We start from the raw sequence: 26,240 nt of genomic DNA on the forward strand, positions 1-26,240 counted from the left end.
GTATATTCGTAATAAGAATTATGTTCTAAGTGTTGGTTAGATTATGGTACCTATCATGTGATCATGAATGATTGAACTAAAAAATAGGGGGAAGGGATAAAAGAAAACAAGGTACAATATAACAATGTCAATTTATTTCTGGCATGTTTCACACCTCGTGCCATCTGATTTATATTTTTTTTGTTATTTCCAGTCCAGTTTGGATTGCCTAAGAAGCTTTTTAGTATGATAAAAATAAGCAATAATGAAGCAGAAAATAAAATTCGTGTGGGTATTAATTAGGGCTGAGCCGATACCATTTTGAACCGATACTCTCACCGATTCCTACTAATACCGATATCGATACTTGAAAATTGTAACAATTAAAAGCTATTCAAAATATTCGTTAACAATAGTGTGTAAGTATTTCACTCTAATTATATGCATCAATTGATCAAGATTTTTGCTTTATGATATACAAAAATTCCATTAGAATATTAAATTACATGTTATGTCATTACAAAATTAATTTTTTTTCACACAAGAAGTGGTGCAAAATAACGAGCAACTTAAAATTTTGCATAATTTCTGGGATAATTAGACAGAAAAAGTATTGGTATATAAATCCCTACCGCTTCCGCCGGTATCGGCTCAGCCCTAGTATTAATATGTCTGTCAAATTTACAATTCGTAATGGGTTAAAACAAGGAGATGCATTATCTTCATTGCTCTTTCATTTTGCCTTACAATATGCTGTTAGGAAGGTAAAAAAAACTAATGAAGGCCTAAAATTGATGGTCTGACTCAGTTGTTAGCACATGCAGATGATGTAGACTTACTAGGAGATGATATAAATACAATTAAGAATAATGCTAAAGTATTTTTAAAAGCAGCTAAAGAGAGTGGTTTTTAAGTTAGCAAACAGAAAACTAAATATATGCTTACAGGCTGAAACCAAGTGTTAGATAAACAAAATTTTAATTATTGAGAACAACTCATTTCAATCAGTTTCCAAATTCAATACTAACAAACAAGAATGATATTATTGAGGAATTAAGCAGACTTAATTGATTAAATGTGCAGGGCTCGCACTAGTGTGCGTAATATATGCCCAAATTTCAGTCTGATGTCCATATAGCACCTGCTGGCCATCATGTGACATCGAATTTTTACCATAGTTTTGGAACTGTTTATTACAAGCATTCTTATTTTAGTACGTAAACTACGTTGCTGAACGCAATGAGTAAGACTCAAATTCAAATTGCATTGGCAACTATTTCACCTGTTGCTGTTTCTTTATTATAAAGCACAGACAGTTTCTGTTGGGAAAATAAGCTGCACATTGGTCAGTTTGGTAGAGTTACTAGCCCTCTTGCTGTGGGTTTGCTCGGGGTTGGTTACTCTTGTCAATAGGAAAGGAATGCATATGAAAGTGATCTAGACTTTGAGATTTTAATTGGTGAGTTTGGCACTTATATTTTGAAAAAATTAAGTTGGCCAATTGAGTACAAGGAGTATGTTGTAGGCATTTTACACAGGAGTGAGTGGGACAGCAGTTAAAGAAGTTCTGGATTCTTAGAAGAGTTACTTTTAAGTTTCATTCATTCGAAGTTGGCTGCAACAACAAGAACACATATATATATATACATCGTTCTATTTTATGACAAGCAAAAATGCCATAGCAAAGTTCTAATTTGAAATGTAAGTCTTAAATGAATTGAAATGAAAAACCACAGGAAAACAGTGGAAATGATCATGATTGTAACAATTCCATGGGATACTGGTGGAGAAACTTTGAGTATGGCAACAATGTGTGTTCAGCGCAAATTCAAGAAATACAAGAATTCTGACTAAAAAAAAATATCTGTCACACAAATATTGGAGTAAAACTCCAAATTTTATTAGCTTCGTGCAAGCAATAAATGTGTGGTACTTTTCTCTTCATAAACTTTAATTTCTTGTATAATATCTAAGAGACTAAAAGTTAAAACAGTAATTTTGCCTGTAGTGTGATGTGAAACTTGGTCCCTTACATTTAAAAGATGAACATAAATTATTCCAATAAACAATTGGTAAATTATTATTAATTAGTATTGTCAGTATTGTCAGCCATTGTGGTCTGGTGAGTAGAATATCTGACTGCTACATGGGATTTCAGAGTTCAATTGACTAAGTAGATGCTACTATCTGGATACCTTGTAACTTGCATGTAAAATGCATTTTTTAAAATTTCCCATAACTGGAGGAACTTCGTTGCAGATCAACATGGATATCACAACTGCAGGTGCTCCATTGAAACATGTACTTGCGATGTGGAATGTTTTTGTGACTAGTAAGCAGACAGGCTCCCGCAACATGCTCCGTCAAGAATATAATGGGGAAGTCTGTAAGTTCTTGTTTACGTCTACTGTGGTGTGGAAATCATCTGAGCCGTACGTCAGGAATATCATACTTCCAATTTTCGAATTTCAACTCTCTCTCATTAAGTCATCTGCGGTAAGTGTATGTCTTATAAAGGTTAAAACTAATTGTCAAAGTAACTTTTACAGTGTGTCCGGGGGGGGGGGGGAATCACACTATTGCATGTGAAGATAAGACCATTTCTTGGATAATTTCTTGTGTAATTAATTTCAGTTTTAAAATTAAAGTGAATTACGTATGTAGAAATTTCAGCGAAAAATTCATACTCAAGCCAGGGTCTCTTAACATATACCAAGTGAGCTACCGAGCCATTCGTATCTTCACCTGATTTTTCACTGTTGCTGGTTACCTGTGTGGAATTATACTACATAATACATCTCCTGTGCATCTCGATTTTAATGTAATTTACATGCGATGGGAGAAACATTTACATTGGAGAGAAAACAAGGCAACGTCGACGTCATCAGTGTTTCAAAGGCAACAGATCCCGTTATGGTAGCAATGGCACAATTGCACGCAGTTAAAACAGCAACCATGAAAAATCAGGCAATGATATGGTTCGCCTGATATCCTAGTTGGTACAGCATGCCAGAGACCCAGATTCGAGTCCTGGTTGAACCTGCATTTTTCGCTTAACCCATATATGCCCAACTTCATTTTTTAGTTCAAAATTTGTTTATATTGACAACACTCACTATTTATTTTGAGTTGATGCAAAAATCTAGAATTAATTTTTTTGACATTACATTTTTGAAAAACACACAGCCCGAAAATTGGGACACTGGATGCTACATGTTATTGAAACCAATTGTATTTTAGATTCTTAGTTATATATTTTTTTTACTACTGTAACAGGAATTGTACACAAGATATGATCAGGTAATGTTAAACAATTATTAATGTTTCATAAACAAAGCAAAAAGCATTATAATGTTAATATTTATGTTTTCATACTATGGGAATGAGAGATGCGGTAATAGATAATTAAGGTACTCACGTTTTCCGCGAAGCTGTTTTACATTATTTTATATGGCAGTGGCTACCGAAATTAATAGAAAATAATGTAAAACAGCTTCGCGGAAAACGTGAGTACCTTAATTATTTATGTTTTAATAAGTAAAGGAATTTGGATGATGTGCATATGCTGTGTGGAACTTTTCAAAGTAATTTGAGTGGCAACCAACATCACATTTTTTAAAATTTTTATGTTGCGTTCTTATGGCACTCTGCACATCGAATCTACGTTCGATTTGAAATTATTATGTGGTCTTTCCCATCCAAATGCACGTCATCTGGAATTCTCTTTTTTGTCACTTTCAAAGGTCTACATATACCAGGATGAGTACTGTATCTTCCAAGGGAGCACTGCACATTGTTCCTTATGAAACCTAAAAGTCGAGAGCTCCCTTCCCTTTTCCTGCTGGAGACATTCTGTATATCTAGTGAGCATTGTCCACACTGCAACTTAGCAGAAATTCAAGAAACTGCCAGTACGATTTCTTCATGCGAACAGCAATCAAGAGCCTAATCGTATTTTCATCAACATCAAAATTATGCTTACCTTTGAACATGGCATACTTTTGCAAACACCCCAAACACCTAAAAGAAATTTTCAACAGGATACCTGTCTGTGTTTGTAAAATCTGCTCTTGTCCATTCTCGTTCTGAAGATATTAGTAAATCATAATTTGTCCACCTATGGCCTGGTGAACCTCCACTTTTTGGCTTAGGAGAATTTGTTTTTCTCACTCGCTTTGTTTCATTCACTTCTTCTCTTTGCTTCTTTTGATTATAATGAACTGAAATGTTGGCGATCGCACAGGCTCATCTGGAATAGGACTTTCTGAAACTGGTGGAAGTACAAGGGACATCAAAATGATCAGCTTCACCTGTTGTAAGAGAAACACATGGACCATTCACGAGATCAGCAACACGAATAGTTACTTCTACATGGAACATTTTGAACACGAAGCATTGAAAGATGCTCCCAACCAACCTTCCTGTTTCTATAGCTATGTGGATGACACATTCGTCATTTGGCAACATGGACGACTGGCTCTACATAGTTTCTTGTACTTCCTGAACAATCACCATGGAGAAAGAAGAAGATGGCTGCCTCCCATTCCTGGACATCCTAATCCGCCGCAAACCAGATGGCTGCCTCGGACATAGTGTGTACAGAAAACCACCCACACTGACCTGTACCTAAATGCCAATAGCTTCCATCACAAAGCACAACGCCTCGCCGTTCTGAACACACTAACCCACAGGGCAGTAACCGTTTCTGACCAGGAGAATCTAGAATCAGAATTCACTCGCCTCAGAATCAGTCTACAGCAGAATAGATACATCATCAGAGATATGAACAAGGCAGTTTCATTTCAGCAGAGACCAAGCACGGACAATAGTGTTGCCCTTAGAAGGGCCGATTCTTCACAGCCCAGAGAAGCCGAACATCGAGGACGAGACCCTAACAAGGACTGATACTGCACCACACAGCCCCTCTACCAGTAGCAACACAGGACAGGAAGGCCCAACTGTAACAGTTTTGCCATTCATAGGACATGCCTCCGGAAAGTTAAGCAGAATTCTAGCCAGGCACGGGGTGAAGACCATTCACAGGCCGCCACTGAAAACCAAGGCCCTACTCCATTCGGTCAAAGATGATCTGGAACTACGCATTCCAGTAGTATACCGAATACCCTGTGAGTGTGGGACACCATACATAGGCCAAACGGGATGCACCATTGAGCAGCGATGGAATGAACATCAGCGTAACATCCGATTATTCCAACCGGAAAAGTCACGATTTGCGGGACACAGGATTTTATTTGCCGACAACGAAATAATAGCCATATGTGCCGGTTACTAGGACCAACGGGTAAAGGAGCCCATAGGCTTCACGGGAAAGTACAAATCTCAACAGGGACGTGGGACTCCAGCTAAGTCACGCCTAAAACCCACTCCTTAAAAACAAGACACCAGCCAATGTGAGGGGACCAGGATCCAGAACGAGCCAATAGGAAAACAGAATCCAAACTCCGCCATATTATAGTCATGTATATTAACCTACACTGGTATCCATTTCTACATTCCCTAAAGATGAGAGCAATGTATGCCCTCGAAATGTAGGAAGCTAAAGTACGGACGCGATAAGAAGCGGCGTGCAATCAGAATGAAGAACGTGACCAAATTCTGTCTCCTCGTTGGCTGCCATGTGGCTGGGGGGTTTCTACGTTGCCACGTTCGCACAAACACACGGACAGGCTAGTCAGCTGTTGGCAAGCTCGGGAAAGAAGCGTCACGCGAAATAAAGCACGTATGTATCAGTATGCTAATATATGTTATTTCCGTCGTAAAGTGATAATTTAACGAATCATACATTCTGGCAAGCATGAAACATTTTATCTTCCTGCTCTACACAGCAACCGAAAATCTTCACTGAAAGAACCTTTGTTGAGTTTTTATTATGGTACATTGCAAGCATCAGCTACCGGCATCTTTTTACTTATGTTGTATCGTATCACAATTACCAACAAAAGAAAATGCATCTTGTGTTATGAACAACACTGTGGCAAATCGTTCTCCTTTGATTTCATGCTGCCTCTCTTTGCCTTCTTTGTCATGCCGCGATTGTTGAAGCTTCAGAACGCACAAATGAAATGTATTTCTTGAAAATTAGGGCAAATTACGTACAACTTCGTTTCGTTAACACGTTTTTAAATTATATTTTGAGGAACCTACAAAAATTCACCTCTAAAACAGAATTTTACAGAACTGAGTTACTGTATTACGGAGAAGAATTTATCAAGAACAAATCATTGTGTGTGAATAGATTGATTGAGTTGGTGTTTTAAAGTTCACTTTATGTACACTACGGCTAATGTGGAATGAACCTACAGTTGGAAGTGGGATCCGAACCACTATGTGCCTCGACAGGGTATCAAACCCAGGACTACTTGATTACAAGGCAACAACACTTATCCTACCACTGTGCCATCGGGGAGGCACATGTGGGTGTGTGAAGTGAGATAATTTGGGAAGCTATATGAGAATACTGGCTCTGGCAATACAGAGTTCAATAAATTACAACGAAACGCTTGGCAATTGCTCGATTTCCTTAACATTAATGATACATTTGGTACATGTGTTATTAATGCTTTGAGCTACCTGTATGTAAAAACATGAATGAAAGATGAATGAAAGAACAGAAGTAGTAGTTAAAGAATCAGTTGTTTTTGCTTCCCGGCTACCATTGCAGTGGCGCTATCCCAAGATCTTGTTGGTTGGTAAAGGAACATCTTCATCGGAGCTACTACTGTCACTGTTGTCTTCCCGCCCAAGTGAAATTACAAAATCCTCCATTTGCTGCTCTTCAACTCCCTCCTTTTCCCATGCTTCGGAAATAATCTTCCTTGCGTGTTCTATAGCCGAATGCCACCTATCTGCTGTCACATCCCTGATAGCCTGTTCTGTCAATTGCAAAATTTTAGACGGTGTAAAAGGTGGCAAAGTGTTCCTCTGTGCTACCAGCCCTTTGACCTGTGCCCAAATAAGTTCGATTGCATTGTACATACAATGATAAGGCGGGAGACGGACCACCGTATGTCCCGCTTCTTCTGTAAGCTTGTCTATTCGATATATGGGGAACTGGGGTTTGTGTAACATAAGGAGCTGCAGTAGTTCAGCCTTCCTCATGTTTCTGTGGGCTCGCGAAATTCCTGAAGTAGGTCAACAGCGTGTCGCTACCAGAGTGGGTGGTTCCACGCCGCTTGCTAGCGCGTCTCGACAATAACTCCAATTTAACCTGGCTGGTAACCCGAGGACACTTGTTCAAATTCGTTCCTCAACACCATTTCTGTTTTGCTTGTAGCCTAAAGTTCTCCCTCTACTCGAAGTTGATTCCATGATAAATGATTCCATATGATTTTCTGAAGGGCAGGTGTAGATAGTAGTATTTGTTAGCTGTTTTTTCACACCTTTCCAGAATCTGCAAAGTAAAAGAAAATGTACAAATAATGTAACAAAACACGCACACAGTGTATGTATTATACATACACAGATTAATATGTTTTTGTAAATCGTAGAAGTCGAAAAGTGAGAAAAATAACAAATAGAATAGTGTGATATGGATTACATATGAGAGTAAACATTAGGGATGTGCCGAAGCCAATTACAGATGTACGAATATCATCAGAAATTGACATATCGGTATTGGCAAAAATCTGATATTTTAATTTTGTAAGATTTATAGAAAATTAGGTTATGGATCTTCATCACTGTGGATTTTTTGTGATAACATTATTGCAAACTCTCATTAAGAGGATCAGCCTACCTCAAAATCATAAATACGAGGGTCACTATTTATATTTTGAGCCTAACAATGAAAAAACAGGAATTTGGCATTGAAAACTGCTTTATTGTTTTTTGAAGTATTCTCCTTTATGGTCAATACATTTTGCATTCGTTCGAACCATTTGTCAAAGCAGTTTTTCCAATCTTCTTGAGACACCTCCATAATATGGTTTTTGAACGCATCAACGGCGTCTTCTGCCGACGAAAATCGTTGTCCACGCAATTTATTCTTGACATTCGGGAACAAGAAGAAGTCATTGGGTGCCAAATCAGGACTGTACGGCGGATGACCCATCAATTCGATTTTTTGACTGTTCATAAAGTCTGTTGTTAGACGAGATGTGTGACAGCTGCCATTGTCTTGATGAAGAATGATCCGACGGCATTTGTTTGTTTTCCGTATTTGACCGAAGACCTCTGGCAAACAAATTGTTGTGTACCATTCAGAGTTGACCGTTCTACGTTCCTCTAAAGGCACAGTTGCCACATGACCAGTTTTCCCGAAAAAAACAGGCGACCATTTGTTTCGATGTGCTTCGAGCGCGAACAACTTTTGTTGGATTAGGTTCATCTTGAAACACCCATACAGTAGTCGACTGCTGTTTACGTTCCGGCTCATATGCATATATCCATGATTCGTCACCTGTTACAATCTTATATATGTCTTTTGAAGAACCACGATTGTATTTATTGAGCATTTGTTTGCACCAATTGACGCGAGCGTCTTTTTGAGTTTTTGTCAAATTGTGTGGGATCCAATGAGAACATACCTTTCTCACAGCTAAATGATCATGTAATATTTTATATATGCTGGTGGAACTAATGCCTATGGTTGCCTCAATCTCACAGTATGTCACATGACGATCTTGCAGTATTAGGTTTTGCACAGCATCAGTGTTTTCTTGAACAACAACTGATTTTGGACGACCTTCGCGAATCTCGTCGGTGAGCGAATGGCAGCCACGATTAAATTCGTTATACCAGCGTTTCACAGTGGCAAAGGATGGGGCTTCATCGCCAAATGTGGAAGTAAGTTGATCGATGCACTCTTGTCTTGATAATCCACGTCGAAAATCATAAAAAATCATCGCACGAAAATGTTCACGAATTAATTCCATTTTATTCTTGTCGCGCAATCTCCAAGGCAACATAAACAACATAAATGAAGCTATTGACAAAACATTTGAAGTACGTTATGGTCAATAATGCCAGACGATTCCGTGCAAACGTCAAATCGTGCCTAACTTCAATCAGTGTTGCGAAGGCTCAAAATATAAATAGTGACCCTCGTAGAACAGTACATTGCTGAACCGAGTATTACACGACCAGGATCTGCTGTTGTATTGGAAATTTAAAAATGAGTATCCAAACTTGAAGGAAGTGTTGAGATAATACTTGGGCATACCTGATGCATCAGTATTCAGTGAACGATTGTTCACTTGCTGGACAGATTTGCGATAAAGAGAAGAAGTAAGTTACTTCCAGAAGTGCTTCAAATGCTCATGTTTCTGAAGTTGAATCTGCCAGCATTAAATTTACAATATTAAGAACAAGAATTCATTTTGCATTTCAAGGAACTGCTTGTGTACTAATGTTAAATCTCTGAAGATATATATGTGTATATACCGTGCGTCCATTTCGATCTGCAGCCGAGAGATCGGGAGAAGCGTGGCGGCCGGCACTGACGGAGATGCCGACACTTGCGGCCTGAAATGCCCGCTTATTTTTATGGAAATATGCAGACATTTATATAAATATTGCAAAACGAGCACTAACCTGTGTTATAAGAGTATGGTTTTAATTTTAGTAGCTTAGTGACTATATGTGCCGATGATTTTGACACGCCCACCTCTTGTGAAACACGGCGTAGAGGTTTGTTTGGAGAACGTTCTAACGCTGCACCAATATCATCGAGTTTTGCTTCGGTTAGAATCCGTCGTTTTTGCTTAGGTGTTTTAAAATTTAACGATACAGTTTCTCGTAATTTAAGGACAAGATGTCTAACCGTATCTCTGTGTGGAGTTGAAACGCATGGGAATTTCTGTACAAATTACCTACACACGTCTCGACACGAGTTTGTTTTCACGTAGGTACGTGTCATACATAAAAAAATCTTTGTTCTAACGTGAATCTTGCTGCTGGCATTCCAATCGTCTCACTGACACGTCACACATACACACTACAATAACACAAACAAGTAACTGCAAGTAACCAAGAATAACACTCTTGCGCACAGTACGAAATTAACACGCTCTTGGTTTACATTGCTCGCCACTATATTTACAACTCTGTCTTCATCTAGTCGCAAAGGAACAAAAAACTCGAGCTGGGAGATTTCGGATTGCAAGGAAGCTCACGAACACTATTGACTTTTAACGGTTTCTTCTACAGGGTAATCTTGATACAGTGTTGCACATTCAAAACCTCCAAACGATCCCCATCGGCACAAAACTCTTTCAAGGATATAAACTTAAGCAGGACGTTACTGGTCAAAACTATGATTAAAATGTTTTATTATCTGTGGCTCTTGACATCGTTTCTAAAGCGTATTTTTTTGTGTATATAAGAGCAGAACTTGGATGAATTACAGAAGAACTTTTGCGTGTTATAACACAGGTTAGTGATCGTTTTGCAATATTTATATTAATGTTTGCATATGTCTATAAAAATAAGCGGGCATTACAGGCCGCAAATGTCGGCATCTCCGTCAGCCCCGCCCGCCACGCTTCTCCCGATCTCTCGGCTGCAGATCGAAATGAACGCACGGTATAATATGCAATATAAATGTACGTAGCAAATTTATTTTTGTCATGCTGAAAATAACATTCCATTTCTGTTGAATAATCTTATGTATCGAAATCGGTGAGTACATCGGCATCGGCAAATTTTCAGCTTAGCCACATCACTAGTAAACATTAATGTAGTTTCTAATGTTGTAATTAAGCAGTGTAAGAAATGCATAGAAATCGATGTAAAATGTAATGATAAAAGGACAGTATAAACTATGGTTGCCCAAAAAAACATGTAGCCAGCACCCCATTTTTGGAGCATATGATTATAAATAATGATGCACCCTAAAATGCCCACTGCCCCATATTTGGGGCAGCACATAATTTAAGTTTTCAACAGAATTAATCAATGAAAAATTAACAAGTAAATTGCATAGGGTGTTTCCTAACTGTGCTCCAGTTAGAAAAAAAAACAGCAATACATGCAAATAAATGAATTAATTATTGTTATATTTAATTGTTTTGAGACTACATTTTACAGGATAACTCCCACCTCTCTTACAACAATGCCTGCTACACTCAACACTGCTGCTGTAAACGGCGCACTTTCAAAGATCATGTGCAGGAGTGCCAACCTCGTTCAAGAAACACAAACAAAATCCGTTGTTAAGACGTACATAGTAACTTTTGAAAAATTTAAAACCATAGGACCCCAAAAATGGGCTGGTGGGCTTATATGGGTTAAATTTCTTTGTAGTGCATCTCCTGTTTGTGTCAAATCTTAATGTAAAGTAAATGAACACCTCCCAGAAGACATAGTGGCATATTTTAATCAAAGGGTTTTGTGTTCTATACACAGTGGAGGTAAGATTGCACATTGGCTTAAATCCCACTTTTAGCAGGTAGGTCCAATTAGCCTGTCATATCATAAGTTGATTCAAAGAACTGAATAAATTCACGTAAGTAAATTGCCAACTTTATCTGCAAGATTTACTTTTAATGCCACCAAATTTCCGGAACCACTGAAATTAATAGAACCATTAAAAGTAAATCTTGCAGATGAAGTTTGTAATTTGCTGGTGTGTATTTGTTTCACTACCTCATCTTTATTCTCCAAACATGAATAAGGAACTGAAGTGAATGAACTGTGTGTGTGTGTGTGTGTGTGTATATATATATATATATATATATACATATACACATGATTAAGAATAATTATGCATTTGTAATATAATGTCTCTTTTGCTTCCCAGATCAAATTCACAATTGAAATATTGGATTTCTGTTTGGGAAGTTGCACAGCTGTTCCTTTGGATGAGATTGAGAATGTCGAACTCTACACAGCTGCTTTCATGGCCGTGTGGAAAAATCTGAGCAAACTCCTTGTACACCATAAATTGTTGATAGTGGAGAGAACACATTCCTATCTCCAAAGATTGAATTTCTTGTCAAGAACATTGGCTGCAAGAAGTATTCAGATGTTGCAGTTGCCGAAATCTGAAATAGAAGAGTTAGCTTCTTGTGCTTATCACCTACAAAGGTAAGATTCCATATAAGTTAGTGTATAGTTAACTCGGTGGCCAAGTAAATTTAATGGTTGACGTGCAGTCTCACCACCGAAGTTCCCACGTTTATTTGAATCCCTGTCTCGGCATGAGTGTTCCTTCACCAGCTTCATGTAATAATCACTCATCCTTATCATCGTTACTGACCAAATTTGGCATAAAAATGCATTTTGAGTTCCAAGCCAGAGGTATCCCTTTGTGAGTGTCTAGTCTGTTCATCAGTTTCATCCAATCATTATTCATCCTCAGTGCTCAAAAAATTTTCTTCAGAGCTAGGTGCCAGGTCTGAAAATCAGGTGCCAGTAAACCACCTACTAGTAATTGTGGATACTATAAGAAGCTGAGCCAGCCCCTGTGGCAGAGTGGTTAGCACATTGTGCTACAACGCCAGGGGTCCCGGTTTCGAATCCCGGACTGGGTTTGGATGTTTGTACGTGTCCATTCATCAATTTCATCATTCATCACCATCTTTCATATTAGCCAAAAGTGGCACAAAAATCGAAGTAAAATAAAGCAAATCAATCAGTCTATAAGCTGAGCATCACCGTATTCAAAACATCGCTAAATTATGTGAGAAAGCTTGAAGTGGGGGGTTGGGGGGACAAAGAGTAAGAATTTTTTACTGATTCCATAGAATATTCACAACGTTGATAAAAAAAACATTTGCTAACTTACGCTGTACTGCAATTTGAACTTAGAATCTTGAAAGTTTCGTACACTAAAACTTAAAAAACTGCAATATTACATCAAAAGATCACAGTCGCAAAGCTGAAATTTTTAGTCGCCAGTCGCAAAGCTGAAATTTTTAGTCGCCATGGCGACCTGGCGACCGGGATTTTTCGTGCCCTGTTCATCCTAATTATTATGATGCTTGAAGGAGAAGGAAAGCAATGTAAGATACAAGTACTCTGTTACCAGATTGAAAACTGGTTGTCACAACACTTTCCACTTGGAGAGCTTCGCCTTTCATAGGTGGCAATTATTTGTTTCTTATATTTCTCCTTTCAATTTCCATTTAAGTGGCCTTCAGGGTTATTCATAACGTAATCCATGGAGCAACAGACCTTGATGCCCAGGGCCTACCTACTGACTGCTGGCCTCACTCCCATGTGCCTCAGCAGAGGTGAAGGATCGTCCAACCAGTTACAGGGTGACGTAAGGTCATAATGGCAAACTCCCAGTTGTTGTAGGATTTCAATGACCAGGTTCAGTCGAGTCATTAAACTTTATACAGTGTGTAACAAAATAACTGCACTGCTGCTAAAAATTTTGCACTGGTCTTTCATTCCACTCTCTGCCAACAGGTGTCTCTGACGTCTGTGTGCAAATGGCTGCCTCCGGTTCCTGATGTGCAGCCGTGTTTACTGGTAATGGATTTCACTCTTATCGCTATATTATTAAAGTGGAGTAACTGTGACCAGTGTACAGGCATGGGGAAAATCCTAAGTGATACTTCACCATGCAAACAAGGCAAGATTATGGCCCTGAAATCAGCTGGTTTTTCATATATAGACATATAATACAAGGCCCAGGATTAATCTAAAGCAAAATATGAGTGAGATAATTGTCTACATATCACCTAAAACACAGTTTGCGTTCCATTGTGTTAAGTGGTGCAGTTATTTTGTTACAGACTGTATACTGTATACCAGTAATCCTAATGATAAACCCATACTTGTACTGAAAAGGCGAGAAGCCGTTATGGGTGTCAGAACATCCTTTGAACTTTATTTTCCTGAAGAAAACAAATCAATATAATTGTTTTGCTCTATTTTCCTACCATTGATGGCATTCATGTTCTTCAGGAGCTGTATGTATGTATAGTGGATGAAAGGAAGAGAGACCACAAGGGCTACAAGGAAACTCCAGAGAGAGGGGGGAAGGGTCTTTCATAATGAAAAATATACTGCTGGAAGGGAGCCCATAAGATGGCATTACTGTCGGCGAAACGGATATCAACTTCATTTTTTCAAATTTTATTGCAGTCAAATTTTACGCAAAAAATTGTGCAAGTTTTAGTTGGAACATTTAAGTGCATTAATCAGTTGTTATAAGCAATTGAAAATAACAGCTGTGCCCTTGCTCCATTTGCTTACCTCAAATCAAATATCATGATTAATATGCATCGCATAAACTAAACATTTCTAATAAACTGATCCATTTGAAAAGAGGGGTAAAATAATTATATCTGCTTCATTGTACATCCACAAAAGTGCAGCCTTTACCAAAACTTATGCAATGTTGTAAATTAGTAGAATTCATCTTGGGGAATGGGAATTTCATCAATCATTTTCATGTTGTTAGAATAATTATGTTTTAATCGAGAAAATAAGAGCATAAGTGTTGCACGTAACATAGACTAAGTGAAACAACACAGTAACAAAATGGAAAATAATAAGAAGTGCTGAAGTATTTATCTGACAAATCAAAATTAATTAATTCATTTATTCATTGTTTTCTGCTCAGGAGCAGGTATTTCCTTTCCTGTTAAATCTTCAGCTCTTCACTTTGCAGTAGCATAGGACCCATTCAAAATAATTTAATGAAAAGTTGCCATTAAATCAGAAGGTCCATATATTGTTGATTCATCTAAAAACATGCTTTTATAATGTTTACTTGAATAGTAATGCAATATGTTATTGCTTCTTGTTGCTGTGTTCCTTCTTAGGTCTCTCAAAAGAAACTTATTATGTATTTCATATTGTATACACAGGATTAATGTTCTGTATAATGTGTTACTTACAGTTGGGTATTCATTTTTATTTACAGAATAGGTGATTTAATGAACAAGGATAGGAAGTCTTTTCAGAGAACAGCACCATATTGCATTGCAGATATCTTGAGCCATTTGGAAATGTTTCCTTTGTATCCTGCTGTCAAGGTAAGATACACTAATGACTACTTGTCCTAATGATTTGATTTAAATATTCTTTTGTACTTGGGTTAAAATTGGGTACTTTTTTATTAGGGCATGATTTTTTAGGCTCTAAAACAGTTACTAGTGGCCGGAAATCCTGGGGGAAATCTTTGAATTTCAGAATTTTTTTTCACTTGCCGTTTGGAAATGTAAATAAATTACACTTTTTTCTTAAACCAGCATCTTCATGGTAAATATTCTATGTAAAAGTGTTTTTATGCTTTTTTTGTTCATTTTTTTTGCAGTTAACACTGACATTTTGGTTACCATCATGTTAAAGTGTCACACAATGACCTGGAAAGGGTTTTTTTTTTTTAAATTGTATGTAACAGTACCAAAATGAGTGGAAACCAGTAAGAAATGCCCAAGAAACAGAAATATTCTGTAACAAATTTAGCTCGCAGATGACAGTGTGAGTTTATGTATTTTGCACATTCTTAACTGTGTTAGCTTTCAAGATGCATCGTGATAACCCTAGATTGATATGTGATCGATCTATGATTCGTAATGCCCTGGTCTACCCTTTTGCAAATAGTAATTATATAGTACTTACTTAACATGTCCAGAGCTATGCATGCCAGGTACTTGCATTTCAGTATAAACTACACAAAAGTTAATCTGAGTTGAACATTTTTTTCAATTATTCAGATTCCTCTAATATCACAGTGTGTTCAAAATATTGAGTTTGGCAGGAAAGAACTTGTAAGACACAACATACATCATCATCATTATCCTGCCTCTGGCTGGATGATACACTTGTAGCAAATTCTTGCGATACATAATGAAGAAAATTACGAATAAATACATTCTGTACAGGAAAGCTTCATGCAGGCCCGTAGCCAGGAATTATTAGTAGGGGGGGCAAAGTCAATTCTTGAGGGGGCAAATTTTTAATATATTATTTCGCATTGGCAGATATAGTGGGGTACATAGGAGGACTCGTTGCCCCCCCCCCCCCCACACACAAAGCAATTACTAACCGGAAAGGGATGATATTGTGAAACTCCAACGAACAAAAGAAAAAAAGTATAACATCAAATATGAATAAAATTTAAGATAAATAGGCTAATCTGGACTGTATTTTCTTGAAATGTATATGTGCTGCCACCGAAAATCGAATCTGAGGGTCTCTTAGGACTACCACGGATCCTATTTGCTTCAAAGGGGAGACTCTTACATCACTACAGAAAATGTTGGCTTACTGGTCACGTTAACCAATTTGCAAAATATTGTGTGAATTGTATTATTTTATTGTTGAAAACACATTTCTTTGACACCCGACAAACAAAGGGGAACCCCTTGATTGATCAATGACTTCTTGAATTACAATGTCATTTCATACTAAAGAATTTTGTATCCTCTTTACATTATGAAAAATATGTTCCTTAATGACTATAATATGAAATCAACTATACAGTGTATAAGGGGCCTCCTTCACCTTACTCCACCCTTGCTGCGTGAGGTCTCACGGATGCCTGTCACCACCAAAGCGTACAAACCCCAAATATCAGGGTTTTTTTTAAAATACTGATACTGGTTTCTGTGAAAAACAGAATGGCTTAAGATGAGTAAAATTAGGAAAATCCACTCCACAGCTGAAGAGTTGACAGAATGTTTTGGCAAAAAATTAGGTTATAAAAAAGGCAAAGTTTCCTGTATATAGCACCGTGCCATGAAGACACATTTAGGGGATGTGGGGATAGATCCACACACATTCTCGACCTCGGCCAAATTGAAGGTGATGTGATCAGCACCATGCTCTGGCAGCCTTTACTCCCCAGGGAGACCCCCAGGTACCCATTGATTTGAGGCTGGATGAGCCCCAGAGCTGTTTTATGCGGGATAAGACAGGAAAAATTCCGATCTTAGATCACCTACCCCAGGAATTGATCCCCGGTCTCCCACGTGGCATACAAACGCCGTACCGACTTTTTTTATTTTTTAAAGGAATACCCCTAAGCGGTAGTATGCCCTGTTATTCACTTTTTCTCAGGTTGTCATTTTTTACATTTTTGGACAAACACAAACATCCATGTCCAAACCGGGATTCGAATCCAGGACCTCTGGCAACGCAGCGTCATTTTCTTGAACCTATATACGCAGGGCAATTTTCACAGTGTGTAGAGGACATCAAGGTGAACAACTTTTCGTATATTTGCTCGTCCAGTTCTTGTTTCGATGCTACAATACAAGCCATCGAAAAATGGCATCATCTGCCATTCTTAATGTATGCAATCCCAATTAGCTTCACGGTTGCAAATGGCATTTATTTTTACTGCCGCTAAATAATCTAAAAGCAATAGAATACTATGGAAATCATAGCATGCCAACAGGAAGTCAACACTTACCCTTTCCTTTATAAAATACATTTATCATATCACACACCCATGTTGCTTATCATATTTGTACCCCAAAAAACACCATTTGCATTTGAAATCATCCCCGCATTAATGTAAATTACTATGAAAAATCAAATTACACGTGTTAAATATATTATTTTAGGTTGACATTCATTTTTCTAAGGGGAGGGGTGGCTTTGCCCCCCCCCTTCCATGTTCCTACATTATTATACTTTCACCTAGAAATTTAGTGTAGAGGAATCTTATCACCGATATTAGACGACATTAGACTCTTAAAGAAAATCAAGTATTTTCAAGTGATTAAAGTTCAAAGCACTACGGGGGAAGAGGGTGCAGTGGCGCAACCACAGGGGTCAATGGGCATTGCTCCTCCCCAACCTTGGACAGAAATCAATTCTAGGGGGACAGACATTGAGGTTAAAGAAAGCAAGACTAGGAGAATCTAAGAGTAACAGGACAAAATGATACTCAAGATACTCTTTCTTGCATTATTTCTTCCAGGCGGCCAAGACCACCTGCAGGGGGACACAAAGGGGCAATTGCCCCCTCGATATCAAATTTTATAGAGATAAATATACAATTTGTAAAATTTTCTTGCTCGCTTCGCTCACAATGTCTGCTTTTATTACAGTTTTGTTAAGTTCAGAGCCGTAGCTAGTGGGCGGCGGGAGTTGGCCTTGGGTGCCGAACGATCTAAATGAAAAAAAATGTAAAAGAGAATGCCATGGCGCCCCATGGAATTTTTAGTGCCATATTAAATCAATATTGTTTTCAGTTTGCAAAAATTTGGATGTAAAAGATTTCTTGCTCGCTTCGCTCGCAATTTTGTTATTTTCTCTAATGCATTGTAAATTACCAGAGAAAGAAGTTATAACTAAGTACTTCACACTCTTACTGCTAAACTATTTTGTCTTAAATGTATGAACACAATTATTTGAACGAAAAGGAGGGCAGCATATTTCACAGATAATTTATTTATTCGTTATGGTGCCTCTATGTTACTGCATTATATATATCCACCAATGCAATGAAACTAAACAGAGAATAAAATGAGGATTTTCTTTCCCGACTGAACTTTCATCAAGGCTTTTGCCCATCCCCCTCCCCTAATCAGAAGGTCTGCTCACGCCTATGCCAGTGTCTGTGCAAGAATCTCGATCAGTAAAGAAGAGAATGGTGATTGCCTATACTGTAAGGGGAGTTGTGGAGCACGTGGTGCTATTAACACAGAAGACCGTCACCGTGAATTGGTACACCGAGGAGGGCTGCCCAAGTAGTTCAAGCTCTCAAAAACACTCGTCCACGTTCGAAGGCAGACGCTTAGTTGGCATCGAGTATTTTGCACCTACGGGACTGAAAGTGCTGGAGCATCCTCCCTACGGTGCAGACCTCGCCATGTGACTCTGCACTGTTTCCTCACGTCAATAACAGGCTAAAAGGAATAGGTTTTCCAATTAAGAGAACCTTCTAAGGGTGTGGGATGACGAGTGTACCCACTTCCCTCAGGAAATATGGAAGAGTTGGTTCGACGAATGGTTTTGAAGGTTGAAGAAGTGGGGGAAAGTATTTTCAAAGATTTTGTAAATGAGAGGTGTGTTGCAAAACTTTCCTAGAACCTTTTCTATTTATACTCCAAGAGAGACCTGGTGTAACCGACATCACACCACAATTTTTATTGCTTTCTAACAGAAATAATAAATGTGAAACACTATCACATTTTCGTCATGTTTGATAACTGACCCAGTAATCTGTCCTACATCTTTCACTAGCCGACTTTCATGGTGGGGTGGTTATACAACGCACTGCGACGTCAGGGGTCGGTCGCTTTGCAAACCCCAGCCTGGGCATGGATGTTGTTTATGAGTGCCCCTAAATCAATTTCATATCATCACTCGTTCTCATCGTCACGATTAACTAGAAGTGGCAGAAAAGAGACGTTAAGTAAATAAAATAAAATATCCACTCTCTCTCTCTCTCCCCCCCTATCTCTACCACATGTATCAGTATTAGCAAAAGGTAAATGTGGAAAAACAAAAAATTGAGCAGTTCAAACTCCATAAAAATACATTCAAGAAAACATATCCAAACACATTACGCATCTTTAGTAATATAAGGTCACTCAGAATGTCTAGATACTGAAAATCGTGAAATCATTTTCCGAAATCTGAATATGGAAAGATTTTTTTTTTCCAATTCTGGTACGACATTATGGAATCCAACACACGTTCCTTAATAAATCACCAAATCCATAAGTGTCTTTGTTAAGTTCCTAGAGCAATATAGGATATAATTGTAAAGAACAGTGAGAATTCCAGATAGGAATGTGTTCTATATTTTTCACAGGGGGGGGCAAGACATGTCTCAGGGGGGCAGTTGCCCCCCTTGCCCCCCCCCCTCTAGCTGCGGGCCTGGCTTCATGACAAACATGCACTGTTCACATTGCAATGGAACTCAAGTATGACAAACATTCAGAATGAAATATCAATATACATTTCAGAGAGAAATTTCATTACAGGTGAATAAGTTCTTGCCACCAGATTGATAAGTGCAAATCCCCAACTGTTCATGGTGAATGCTGGGATGTTATCTTTAATGATAACAGATGCTTCCTCCCATATTCTTGTCCCTGTCTTTTAGGGCTGAGCTGGTACCACTTTGACCCTATACGCTTACTGTTTCCCATCTACTTTGAAATTGAAACTATTTAAAGTAGTTCAGAATATTTATAAGCAGGGGTAGATGATTTAAAAAAAATCAGGTGCTAGCCCTTTTTCTTAGGAGCCATTATTTTTCCCCAAATATGGGCTAAGAGAACCATGAATCCGACTAAGATATAGCTAAACATTTTGAGATTGGATTAAATGTAACTAATTCTACCGCAGGCGTGGCCTTGATAATGAACACACTACCATATCGCTGCAGATTTCAAAATGATAGGTCAAAAACTTAAACTTATGAATGGCATGTTTATTATTCTGATTTAATGATACACGTGATACAGAAAACACCCAAACATTAAAAAGCTTACACTGCCCTCGTTATTTAAAAAACAAGACAATGGGAATTTCCATGAGTGAACTTGAATCATTAAAATATATACATGTATGTTTTAGAACTGGAATTAAAAATTTAGGCACCAGGTGAAAATTTTCAGGCACTATGGCAACCGGACACCCTGTATTTTTCTACCCTTGTCTATAATTTTTACTATAAAGTTCATTAGAACTATAGCAGAGTTTGACTAAAATATTCAAAATTTCACAAGATATAATTATTTTATCACAAATATCAATTCTCCCCACAATGTGGTTGCATAATTTCCAGAATACTGTATTTAGACTAATGTGTTACATGCCATTCTTTGAGAACCCCATAAGATCCCAGACTTCAGAAGAGTATTGGCCAATATGAGTCTAATACTGATACCAATGCATCTGCTGAGTCCTACTGACGCATGTAACCAAAGGATACTACTGTAAAGCTTGAAACCACTGGCCAAAAATAGTAAAAATTACAAAATCTGCTTACGGTTTGTTAAATTATCCATCATTGTACATGTTTTCTGACTTTACAATAAAAAATTATGAAAGCATGTTCTAAATTGCTCTACTCAACCATTTAAAATCATATTTTGACACTTGTAAGTCTGAATGTTACAAGAATAAGCTACACAATTCACATCCTAGTTTGTATAGTTGTATTCCATTGATATCATTTCTCTATTTCAGACTCAGTACGTGAATGCTTTGTACAGATTCCTGGACATGTGTGACCAACATGGCTTGACATTTTTGCAGCGATCTTTACAACCAGGGTCCAGAACATTATTTAAGTCAATTTATGCCAACTATAAAAAGTACCATTCAGTCAAAATCCATTTGTAAAATGTGTAAGAAACATTTGAAATCTGCACTTGCTTTTTTGAGCGAGTGTGTCCGTGTGTATGTGTACACAATGTGTTAATAATTTTTCTAAAACATATTTTAGAAATGTTAATAATTGTTTTGTCTTTTTCATGTAAATGTAAAGAGACTTCAAACTCTTCTTGAGACAATTGTACATTTTTATTGGTCTTATTTTGGGAATTATGATTTTGTTAATAAAATGATTGAATTTTATCTACATTTTTATTCTGTGTGGATGTCAAACCCTTTTGTGTTTTAATAAAAGAGTAGCTTTAATGGAGGAAATTCATAGAGCTTTCAGTATTCTAGAAAAAATAATTGTAATATCCTCAATGTTATTGAAAGAGGGGAATTTTTTTTTAGTTCGATTAAATCTAGAAGGGAGCATTATGTGTCAGTATACCTAAATTACACTGTTATTAGTTTGTAAGGCAGGGAGGGAGGAAGTCCAGTAAAAGGATATTACTATTTGATCAAGGAAAATATGTTTTTATAAAAATGAAACATGTGTCATGAAAACTAATTTTCTAAGAATAAAAGTTGATAATGAAGTTTTAAGAATCAAAGGAAAGACATGTGTTTCTAGTTACGTTGTAAACACTGACCTGACTTTCTAAAATACTTTTTATGTTATAAATGTCGCATGTAGGCTATTCGAGAAAGTTCTAATAGAACACATAGTCTGTTGTTTATCATTGTGTGTCAGAGTTTAAGATCAGTTTATGCTCAGATAAACTAATCAGGACTGAACCTACAGTTTAAAAGGAATCCATATTACTGTGCTGTGTGTGTCCACTGGGGATCAAACTATGCATGATGTTGTCCGGAGTATATAACTTTTTACTGAACATGTAATAAAATATGTTGGCATTAACAACAGTGTACATTAACAGGGTGTCTACCAGTTAAGAAAGTCAAGAAATTATGCCTGTGGTCAAGAATTTTTGTTATTTTTTGCAGTATAGTATTGTTCTATACCTGTACTGGGATTTACTAAAATTCAGGCGCGGAGCGTCCATGTAAGCCGGCTTACACTTTATTAGTTCTAGTAAAATGTATGTAATTATATGACAAAATTAGTAAAAAGTTCAACTCTGCCCGATACCAGTCTTCGAGATTTTGTTTGTTAGATTGCAACACTTCAGCACCAGGGGACACATGCGAACTCCCGCCTTTTGCTTGCGGAAAGTTGTAAGCCGTCTGAATGTTGCCTTACAAATTTCTGACCGCGAAGGAGCAGTGCCTACCGTATCTGGATGGAGAAGAGTGGGCCAAATGCCAAACACTAGGTTTGTAAACCTACGGCCACAGGCTTACAGCAGCGTTGCAAACCCTATGTTTAGAAAAAGTTTTGTTCGTGGACGTCCGCAGTATTTCTTTCCACCAGGGAGGATTAAGCAAAGTATTTTTTTTTTCAGGGGTTGGGGTCAACTAGGTATACATATTTCCCTTCTCAAAATATACTAATTCAATTTGAAGTTAACGTTTTTCTGCAACACCCTTACAATAATTAACAATTTGATTTGACTGAAATGAAATTGTATGTGTGAAAATGGTTGACATTCATTTTTCAGGAAGTGTCTCCTTGCCTTGCCCCTTCTGGACATCCATGGTGTCGTTTAAACTCCGAAATTATGCTACATACTACTAAATTGTTCTGTGATTTTCATATTATTAATATTAATGTATAACAAATATATAAATATAAATTCGAGTGGTTCAACCAATGGCATGGGTTCGACGTTATACGTGAAAAGGTTGAGAAAATTCAACCACAACGAAAAATGGTCCTCTTGTTTTATTTATATCCCCAACTTACAAACTACATGTACTTTTTAGCACCATTATGTTTGGGTTGGCTTCACTGAATACGCGCCAGCGAGAGACAGGTCCTGTAAAAGGAGGAGCTCCAGCATTGTCGGGTATCAATGGTTGACTGCAAAGGAAATTTGAGCCGGTGGTGTTTGAAGGAGGTTTTTTCCAGGAACAGGGAATTCTGAAGCAAAAATCTAATGAAGGGGAAAAAGGAGAAACCTAAAAATGAGCGGGATACGGGAAAACTAGATACACATTGATGTGCTAAATTCTTGTTTCTGTTTTTAGCTTATAGATCATAAACATCAGAAATATTAAGATCTCTGTTTTCCGTTTATGTATGAACTCAGCTGGTAATAATTGAGCTAAAAAGTGCAAAAATAAATAAATAAATAAATGTTAATGAAAGCTGAAGATTGAACCAATTTTACAAATCTCATGTCAAATGTGAACAAAATATTATTAATTACGTAGTCCGTGATTCAAACAGTGTTCGAATAGCTTGTTTATGATCTTTTAGGTGCTAGATTTGCTTTTACAGTATCCTAAGAAAGCACTTACATGTCCTTTGATAGAAATTTCTGGATATGTCCCTACAATTAGTGAGCATTTCTTTTATAATTAATATTGTATTTTTTTTATTTTTTTTTTACTAAATATAGGGAATTTTAAGGCAAGAGAGGGAATTGTTTTATATCCGAAAGGGATATTCCCCTCACAGTCCGAAAGATCACTGTTTTGAACAGTGACCAATTTTGGATCTGGTTTCTTTTTGTTTCCCCATTCTTGTTATTGAGGTATTGCTTTTGCGAATTCCATCTATTCAAAGTGGACTGTCGGCCCTGTGCTGTTGTGTGATAGTGAAGTGCATTATGGAATAAAACGAGTGTGATTGTGCGGTGGGGTGGAGAACTTGGTGCAGACGCCGTTATCCATCAAGGATTTTGCTGCCAAGAAGAAACTTGTGGATGTAGGTAGGCCCACCCCTTCTTTCTCTAGCAGGCATAGTAACAGAAACGAAAAATAAAGTGCGCCAATTTTGTGATTCAGGGTACGAAGCTGATACTTGGTTATGCGGTTGTAAAAAGTATTCTGCACTTTTCTGTTTCCTTCTGTTTTCGTTTCTTTATTATTATTATTATTCATTTTATCTAACTTTGCATATTTTTTATTGTTACGTTACTCATTGTGATAGGAATAAGACTGACTTAATTATCAGTTGAAATGTAGGAGATACACAGCCTATCAAAGAAAACACCAATCCCAGAGATTTATCCAGAATTTTTAATTTGGTGAAAAATTCCAGGGAAGTGTTCTGAAAAATGGGGAGGGGGTCCATGAGTGTGGATAAATCACTAACCATGTCAGCCCAAAAATAAGCACAACGGGAAATAACCTTCATCATGATAGGCTTACACTGTTGGAAAGGTCACGCTCCGCTACTGCTAAAATTGAATATTTTGAAATCTAAAATTGTATTGAGTTGTGGTTAAGATTTGTTCACTTCATTTCTTAAGGATTACATTCTTGTATGTGTAAAGTTTTGTAAAAATATTAAATAAAATAATGTGGCCATTTCCCATCCAGGATGAAGTCCGAAGCATTATTTTTTACATGCATTAATAATGAAAGTACAGCTTTAGTTTTCAACTTAACTGGCCTTGTTGTAGGGGTTTTGAATTAAATAAAAAGTATATATTTTCCAACTATACCCAAGTAGGGGATGATTAAATGTTTAAAAGAGGAAAGAAAGGTCATTCATGGAAAGTCAAGAATTTTGGATTTGTTATTTCTGTGTAAACCCTGATTAAGTATGGAACAATAGTGTCATCCAAATACGAGGGTCATTTGGAAAGTAACTTCCGTTTGCGTATAAAAGAAACACCAGGACATTGTGCGAGTTTTTATTATATACAACTGAGAGAGACAACTCTAAACTATTTTTCTATATAAGCACCATTTCTGTTGACACTTCTCATATCGGCGAACAAGGTTTACAATACCCATGTCAAAGAAATCTGATGCCTGTGCATTCAGCCATGCAGTAACACTGTCCTTGAGCTCCTGGTCATTGTTGAAGCGCAGTACCCCTAGCCACTTCTTCATTTGTGGAAAGAGGTGATAATCGCTATTGGCCAAATCTGGGCTGTAAGGAGGGTGGTCACAATTCCCACTGAAAATATTGGAGAAGGTCCTTTGTTCGAGCAGCAGTATGCCGGCGATCGCTATCATGCACGAGAACAATGCCAGAACTTAACATGCTACGTTGCCTGTTTTGAATTACTCTTCGCAATTTCTTCAGTTTCACAATACACTTGGGCGTTGATTGTTGTGCCTTGTTCCAGGAATTCGACCAACAGTATCCCTTTTCTGTCTCAAAAACACAATTGCCATGAGTTTTTCATGGAAAATGTTTGTCTACACTAAAAGGTTTCGAAGATGTGTGGCCCCACTCCATTGATTGTTTCTTCGTTTCCACATTCACGTAAGACACCCATGTCTCATCACCAGTGACGATGTGATCAAGAAATTCGTCAATGTCACCAACAACAACATCGTCTGCTGTGAGCTCACGGGCATTGTTATTGCATGGCTGAATGTACAGGCGGCAGATTTCTTTGACATGGGTATTGTAAACCTTGTTGGCCGATATGATAAGTGTCTCAACCGAAACGGTGCCTATGTAGAAAAATAGCTTCGAGTTGTCTCTTTCAGTTGTATATAATAAAAACTCTCACAATGTCCTGGTGTTGCTTTTATACCCAAACGGAAGTTACTTTCCGAATGACCCTCGTACTATTAAATTAGAGAAGTGTTTTAACCCCTTAAGTGTGGAATTTTCTGAACAAGTCTCTATTGGAAACTTGAGTTTTATGTAGCAAAATTCCCTTTCATCATTACCTACTCCTGCATTTCCCAATTTAGATTCACTCTCCCTGCTTTCAGAGGTCAACAAGTACAACTCTGGCTTCCTGATGGTATTGTGGTAAAGTTGTAATCAAAAGGTACTGGGTTTGATATCTGGTGGAGGCACATTGCTCAATGGTTCGGATCGTATAAAATATAAACATTAAATAATCAGTACTGGAACTATCTGAAAATTAAAGCTACTTGAAATTTACATTTATTGAATTTTCTCCTTGGAAGAGTAATGTGTAAGGGAGAAATTGTTCACTAATTATTTATCTTAATCA

The 26,240-nt window shown here is 37.5% G+C and overlaps 1 protein-coding gene across 1 annotated transcript in view; it reads left to right on the forward strand.

The window, feature by feature from the left end:
- LOC145978633 (uncharacterized) overlaps positions 1-21,438 on the forward strand; it is a 68,304-nt gene extending 46,866 nt beyond the window's left edge. The window contains exons 8-11 of the mRNA XM_083111384.1: positions 2,239-2,475; positions 11,738-12,024; positions 14,819-14,930; positions 21,055-21,438. Of these exons, the coding sequence (XP_082967510.1) occupies positions 2,239-2,475; positions 11,738-12,024; positions 14,819-14,930; positions 21,055-21,210 (792 nt within the window). The 3' untranslated portion in view covers positions 21,211-21,438. The remainder of the gene's footprint in view (positions 1-2,238; positions 2,476-11,737; positions 12,025-14,818; positions 14,931-21,054) is intronic.
- Positions 21,439-26,240: the final 4,802 nt, after the last annotated feature.

Source organism: Lepisma saccharinum, chromosome 25 (genome assembly GCF_977018435.1).
Source record: "Lepisma saccharinum chromosome 25, izLepSacc3.1, whole genome shotgun sequence".
NCBI lineage: Eukaryota > Metazoa > Arthropoda > Insecta > Zygentoma > Lepismatidae > Lepisma > Lepisma saccharinum.